This window comes from Helobdella robusta, assembly GCF_000326865.2.
Source record: "Helobdella robusta unplaced genomic scaffold HELROscaffold_25, whole genome shotgun sequence".
Taxonomy (NCBI): domain Eukaryota; kingdom Metazoa; phylum Annelida; class Clitellata; order Rhynchobdellida; family Glossiphoniidae; genus Helobdella; species Helobdella robusta.
In genome coordinates this window covers 536,981-545,089 of record NW_008704310.1, presented here as the reverse complement: position 1 = coordinate 545,089, position 8,109 = coordinate 536,981, and the positions used below count along the sequence as shown (strand labels likewise).

Here is an 8,109-nt window from a genome sequence, read left to right as displayed (position 1 = left end):
GCCTATCCATCAGACGATAGAGTTGATAATTTTGAGTGCTGCATGTTCACAATTGTTAGTTACATTCTTTAAAACTTATTGGATCAACAAAAAATATCATTGAATTCAAGAATCAATCTAATCGCTGAGCAGATCCCAACAACTTTTAAAGTATATTAACTCTATTGCTCGTGAAATTTTATTAACTCTGAATTTCGCAGACGAAATTAATGTGCATTTGCATGATCCTGGAGTCAGGAAGTGCCGCATAGCCCGAAACACTTGTGACTGAACAGAGGATGACGATGGCTGGCGTGCTAGTATTGATGATGATGATGATGGAAAATGATGCCGACAATTACGATGTACGTTCTGAGTGAATCGCTGAACCGAAGTAAATTGGATTTTCAACACGACTACAGAAAGGCATAGAAAGAGACAGACGTGAAACACAGACATACACGACAACAGACATACAGACAAAACACAGACGTTTAGACAAAACACAGACATACAGAAAAACAAAGACATACAGACAAAACACAGACATACAGACAAAACACAGACGTACAGACAAAACACAGATATACAAACAAAACAAAGACATACAGACAAAACACAGACGTACAGACAAAACGCAGATATACAGACAAAAAACACAGACATACAGAAAAGCACAGACATACAGACAAAGCACAGACATACAGATAAAACACAGACATACATAAACAGAAACAGACATAAACACAAAGAAACGTGAAGACCTACGGACATGTATAAGTATAGAGTATAGAGAGAGAGAGAGAGAGAGAGAGAGAGAGAGAGAGAGAGAGAGAGAGAGAGAGAGAGTCAGCCAGGCGTGGAGCACGGAAACTTGTTAAAGTGTACATCCATCCATGGAGCTATCGAGTGTAGCATGCTAATGATGCATCGCCAAACAACCAACAGCAGCAGATCGCCTGCAACTTCAACCAGGTTCCTTGCTGCTAATTTCAATCCGCCTAAATACTTTAACCTTTTACTTCGTTATCACTTTCAATTGATTGTTTCTAAATGCTTTTGAAGGCGGGCGTAGTAAGCAACTGCCCAGCGAATATAAAAAATTCTACTTGCGACATAATCCGTTAAAATACATTAAAATGATAAATTGAATGTGAACGATGAGTTTTGAATTTTTGAAATTTTGAAAATAGTGGAGGAGATGGGATCATTTTTAGGAAAATTCCCGAAATTTTTGAACTTGTAAAGAAACGACGATTCAAATGGAAAGCGAATCTCGTGAATTTATCTTGCAGTATTAAATTCTTCTAAAGGTGACGCTCACGTGATCTCATTCAGTTGCGTCCTGTAGAACAAAGGAAAAAATCTCTCCTAGCGAATGAAATATCATTATTATAATTATTTCAAGTGGTACTGCATAGCCTCTCGCCAACCAAATATAGAAAAATCAAGGAACAAATTAAAATGAGAATATATAAGATGGAGTTAGCAAAAACAGCGTCAACAGAATTGAACTAAATATAAACACGTGAACCTATTAAAACATACGCAAAAACCAAAATGATGATAAATAAATTGATAAATGAGACAAACGAATTTAATTTTAATTCAACAAGCAAAATAGATTTAAGTCTACAGGTACACATATCAAGTACAAACTAGAAATTAGATTTTTTTTTTTTTTTTATTTTTTTTTTTTTATTATTTTTTTTTAAACAAGTTTATTTCATGAAAACACATGAAAAAGGATTCCAAAAGAAACCAAAATTCCGAATAACAAGGAACCCCACAAAAAATAATAAAACACATTAATGTTGTCAAACGTCAGTATCAATTTTTAAAAACTAATTAGTATTGTTACAAAATTTTAGAATTAAAAAACATATGCATAAAATTAAACTTGTTGCAACGAGAAAGAAAAAATTTTATCACGAAAAGAAAGAAATTCAAATAAAATGAATTAAATAAATTAGAATTACCTTAAATATAAAACCAAAATATAAAACCAAAATATAATATCAAAGAAATGCGTATAAACAAGAAAAAACAATAAAACAATATTGTATACTAAATAAAATTAATTAAGATAAACATAAAAGAAATTTTTTTAATTTATATTTAAATGGTCGATAAACAGTACAAGTTCTTATAAAATTTGATGGTCTGTTCCATTTATATACCCCATAAAAACATATATTTCTATTGAGTAGTTTGGTGTTAACAATAGATTCTTTTAATTTTTTTTCAAAATTGGAACTCGGTGGTCTTGCCTTGATTTCATATTTAAATGAATCATGTAGGTAATTGTCTGATGGACTTATAGCACTATTAAGAAATCGAAAAATAAAACAACAGCATTTAAGATAATTTATTTGAAATATCGATAGAATCTTAAGTTTATTGAAAAGGTCTTTTTTATCTATATCGATTTTAAAATTTGAAAACTGAACTGAACTTGGAGTCACCGTAGTAACTATCGACTGCTGACCTGAAACCGCTCAGGGAGATGGCATCAGCAGCGGCTCAAGGCAGTTTGTCCCATTCTCCCACCATTCTATTCGGAAAAAAATTTACAACAGTCTTGAAATTATGGCCCCTTGTAGGAACATCGTGTGCACACAGTAACGTAGGGGCAACATCGGCAGGGAGCTGACCATGTATTATTCTATATAACAAAACAAAGTCGACTTTTAGACGTCTGTAGACCTGAGATGGCAACTCCAATTTCCTCAACCGGTCCACAGACCTATGCAAAATGTTCTTACGCGCGTTGCCCTTCTCTGAACTTTTTCACCTCATTTATTAAACTGACTTTGTATGGACTCCATACTCGGACACCATACTCCATGTGCTACCTCACCAATGACTTGTATGAAGTAACGAGAGCTTCATTTGAAGGGTATTTGAAATTCCTTGCAATGACACCTAGGATAGAGTTTTCTTTGTCAACTACTTTAGAAACATAACTATTGAATTTCAATTTATAATCTATTATGCCTCCAAGATCTGAAACTTCTTTAACCAGCGGCAGACGAATAGATCCGTTGCCGTCCCAAATTGTGTAGGGTTAGCAAGGTTAGTGGGAGCAAAATTTTAACAACTTAAATTTTTCAGTGTTCAATTTCAATTTCCAATTATTAAGCCAAACTATTAATTTACCTATATCGCGCAAAAAACAGTTTTTGTCCTCTTCACTCTTCAATACCTTGTAGATTTTTGAATCATCTGCAAAGAGTAGGATATTGTCACATACATATAAAATGTCGTTAAAATAAATAAAAAAGCGACGGACTTAAAACCCCAACCCTTAAGATCCGACTCTAAACCGGATTTGTCTCTGATAAGGCATCATCAAGTATGACCTGAAAAGTTCTGTCGCAGAGATATTTCGCATTAATCCATTTTACTATCTTTCCATTCACACCCTACCCTTAAAGTTTGACTGCGGGTAACTTTGCCAAACGCTTTTTTTTAGATCCATGTAGACTACATTGACCTAATGACCCTGGTCCACTCCCTCAGTTATATCTTCCAAAAATTTCAAAAGTTGCAAATCCGCAGAACGTCCAGGGAGGAAACTAAATTGACTTTTTTGAAAAAAGACTTTTTTTTGATGAAATGTTTCATGACATAGTCCTTTATCAGGGCTTTCATGGTTTTACAACTAATTGATGCAAGTGCCACTGGACGATAGTTTTGGGTCAGGTCTTTTCTTCCATTCTTATACAACGGTACCACATGACTTAACTTCCAATCATCGAAAACAACCCTTTTATTTAATGATCGCTGAAATAACCTGCACAAATAGGTACTAATCAAACCAAGCATTTTCAACAAAACTCTAGGATCTATTCCATTTGCTATAAATCTAAATATCAAAATAAAAATAATGAAACCGGGGTTACTTGTTATTTCCTTAACGCAATTTGGATAGTTAAAAATCTCAATCTGACTATGCATTTGCGAAAAAATGAAAAAAGCCGTTTATTTATTTGTTTTTTTAAACACAAAAATATTCATACACAAAAGCACATAAAAGGATAGATTGAAAGAAAAATTCCAAAATTCTGTGTTACAAGGCACAAATCATTTAAAAAGTAAATTAATTAATTAATATGTGACTTAATAAGTAAATTTATTAATTAATGAGTGAATTAATTAGTAAATTAATTCATTAATGAGTGACTTGATAAATATAGTTGAATGTTTATGAAACGCAAAAAAAAATATATAAAATATGCAGGCTTAATTTATTTATGTGAGTCTCGTAAGATTTTTTAAATAATATTTTGATGACATGGAAGCTAAATTTAAAAGTTAAATAAAAACTTGGTATACAAAATCATTTATTATTATTAATATCATTGTTAGTATTATTATTGTTGTTGTTTCTAAACTTTATCAAATGTAATTCAAGCCAGTAGGCCAGTGGATGGATACATTTCATACTGGATAATAGAAATCTCAACAACATTCTACTTGTAGGTAGATGAGACTTCGTTCAAATACAACAACAGATGATGATAACAAAACAAACTTCATTTAAAAAGTTGTATGAAACTATAGAGACCTGGTAATGAACAAACGTTTTGCCATCTATCGCTGAAATGAAAGCAGCGGTTTATGTTCCGCACACCTCCAATGATGATTTTATAACTTCTTTCTTGCAGACAAAATTAAATAAATAAAAAAAAAACAATGCAATGTAAATGTTTGTTTCTACTAACAGTAATTGTTTGTAAATGTGATTAGCATAATACACACATATATTTTTTTGTTTAAATTTTTTTTTATTTATTTACATATATTTAAATATATTCACGCTTATGTTTTTATTTTTTTCCCAACATTTATGTTTATCTATGTATACAACGTCCAAAAATATATACAATCCTATCTGTACAAACATATTTGTGAGCGATATATGAATATATGAACTGATCATACATAATGCATTGTTGCTCCGATATAAAGTCTAAACTGATGCTAATAACTAATTGAAAGGGCTTGCTTGAGTTATCTTTACTATTGATAAGCATCCAGCGCTACAAATGTTTCTTATTTATGATCTCTTCTGCCGATTCTTTTTTCTACCTTTGTTCATTTTAGTTTTTGTTTAGTTAGTCCGTTTTAAAATTAGGCAGTTAGTTAATGTACTACAACATTTACTTTCAAAATAAAAAATTATTCCATTTCACTCGCAATACAAATTTTGTTAATTTTGGAAAAGTAGGAAGCCCGAAAAGCTGGTGTAGTCGTTGAGGATGGCAGAATGTTTCTCCAGGAGCAACCACACGTGGTCTCCTTTTTTTAGGTTGAAGACGACGGATTGTGAGCCTGTCGAGAAGCCAGTGTCGACGCGATTGCTGTGGAGTGGCGATCGATGGCGGCTGTTCATCATGAGCCAGGCACTGATGCTCGTTGAGTTCTGACTGACTACATGCGCTGTGAACGTTAAGAGATTGGAGTGTTAACTTTGCAAGTGGTTTTGAGAATTTTAAAATTCATTATTTTCCAAGTTTTTTCAAGCCAACAATTCGTTTGAGTAAATAGCAACAAAAAATATTACAGCACCATTTAAACATTTGCCAGTATTGCAAAGCCAAAACATTCGTTAACTCATTCAAAACTGTGCCTTGAATGTAAACAGATGCTGGTTAATTAGGCATAATTTTTCTGTTAAAAGGCACCATGTTATACAAAGAGAAAAAAGCGGCAAGTAATTTGAAGTAAATTAATAACAAAGGCAAGGTGTAGAAGATTATGATGACAGATGATGCAGCTGCTGATGATGAAGATGAAGTGGGCGATGGTATGGAACATCTGAGTGACGAGAGTGATTAGAAAACGTTAGTTAAAGTGCCAAATAAGTTAATAAACGCTGAGATGAAATATGACAGCGGATTAAAAATGGCTGGTATTGAAAATTTGAATTTAAAAGTGGTTTTAATAATTTCATTTAAAAAAAATCGTGAAATTGTAATATTTTACATTTATTTTTTTCAAAATGATTTCAACAAAATAAGATATTAACAATATTCTGTATTAACTCAAATTAATAATTAATTTAAGCTGTTTATGAGAATCGTGTAGCTATCTCCATTAACTAACCTGTAAAAAAGTACGTGCCATTGACTTTGCAGATGAAATGCGACGAGTAGACATCAAAGGAGTCTCCGACATTGGACAGCACCAGATCAAAAGTGATGGTCGTATCCTGGCCGACCGGTCCCAACTTCTGCGTCCTCACAACTGAAAATGCAACACGAGCGAACCCTTCAACGTGAGGTTCCCCTTTTGAACCTTTTACACCAACAAATCCGGTGTAACCTCGCTCCCCCTTGTCTCCCTTTGATCCCACTTCACCTTTGTCTCCGCCCGGCCCTTTCTTGCCTCTGTCTCCAGGTGGGCCTAAGGGCCCAATCGGTCCGATGGGTCCTTGTATTAAAATATTATATTAAAATAGTTTTTTCAATTAGTAATTTTGTTGCTTTATTCAGCTTTCCATCGAGTCGTTTCAGTGAGTATAATGTACTTAAATAAGTTTATTAGACACAAACCAATGGATCCTATTTCTCCTTTGCTACCACTATCGCCCTTATCTCCCTTGTTGCCATCCTGACCACGTGATCCATGCAATCCAGGGACTCCAGGTATTCCCGGAGGTCCAGCTGATCCTGGGCGGTGGGAGCAGCCGCAGTGGTGGTGGTCTCTATCTTCTTCCGTTTCATGTTTGATAGCGAATGTGGGTGGGTGGAGGAGGTGGGTTATGAAGAGGGTGATGGAGAGGGTGGTGAGGGTGGGTGGGCCGGTGGGCAGCAACATTTTCTGAAAGTTTAGTAGTTTAATTTTTTAAACGCTTGTCGTTATCAATCAGAATTTCATCGCATGTTTTTCCATTTGAAAATTAATTTTTATTTTATCTTAATTTAAGTTTTTTTTTTCATTTATCTTTAAAACTTAAGATCGGTCATTTAAAATGAAACTTTATGGAATTTAAAAATAAACAATGAAGTATTATAAAGATTATGTTGGAAATTGTGAAAATAAGAAAAACAATTGTTACATCTATCATGAAAACTGCAACAAACAACCTCAGCACATATGAGAAATGAAAAGTGAAAAAATGTTTGAATTTGAAGGGAAATTTCGAAGATTGTACTTTTTTGGTTGTTGGGTTCAAATAAAAGAAAGTTTTTATATATTGGATAAAATAACAATGAGAAACATGTTTTTCCCCAGTGGTTTATAATCAATGGGACAGTGAATGAGCTACAGATCAGGTTCGTATGATTTATACGGGAACTGTTTATGAATCGGAATGAAAAAATTTGAAGTAAAGTTTTCAACTACTTCTATTATTTCATTTGAAACAAAAATAGAATTCTTTGGGATAATCTATTGAGAGGTGCGCAGATAAAAATGATAAAATTTGACAAACATTGGCTCCAGGCATTAATAATTGCATATTCTTTCAAGCGCAATTAACACAAGGGAATTTTTTTGCGAGTTAAACGTTTTCAACCAACGTAAGACAAAATGTAATGTCAGTCGACCCCATTTCATTTCAGCAATCTATCAGTCAATAGCATTGTAACGTTATAATCTGCCTACAGATATACAAATTATACAAACTATTCCTGTAATTTCTTACGGAAAATATGAAAAAATAACAAAAAGAAAATAGAGTATATGAAAAAATGTTAGAGATAAAAATTATTTGAGAAAAAATTGAAGTGTGGATTGATGAGTTGAATAACTTTCCTCACCTAGTCCATCAATAAAACAACCATTTCACCCCATCTCATACCATCTCATCTCATTCCATCCCACTTCATTCCATCCCAATCCATTATCTCGCATCCCACTTCATCTCGTCCCCATCCTATTCCATCGATAGATAGATAGATAGATAGATAGATAGATAGATAGATAGATAGATAGATAGATAGATAGATAGATAGATAGATAGATAGATAGATAGATAGATAGATAGATAGATAGATAGATAGATAGATAGATAGATAGATAGATAGATAGATAGATAGATAGATAGATAGATAGATAGATAGATAGATAGATAGATAGATAGATAGATAGATAGATAGATAGATAGATAGATAGATAGAT

At 33.1% G+C, this 8,109-nt stretch overlaps 1 protein-coding gene across 1 annotated transcript; it reads right to left on the bottom strand.

Moving 5' to 3' along the window:
• Positions 1 to 5,194: 5,194 nt before the first annotated feature.
• On the bottom strand, positions 5,195 to 6,804 carry HELRODRAFT_172920 (hypothetical protein; the record flags this gene model as incomplete). The annotated part of the gene is made up of 3 exons (XM_009019581.1): positions 5,195 to 5,424; positions 6,091 to 6,417; positions 6,540 to 6,804. 3 exons carry the CDS (start codon positions 6,802 to 6,804, stop codon positions 5,195 to 5,197), a joined length of 822 nt encoding a protein of 273 aa, XP_009017829.1.
• Positions 6,805 to 8,109: the final 1,305 nt, after the last annotated feature.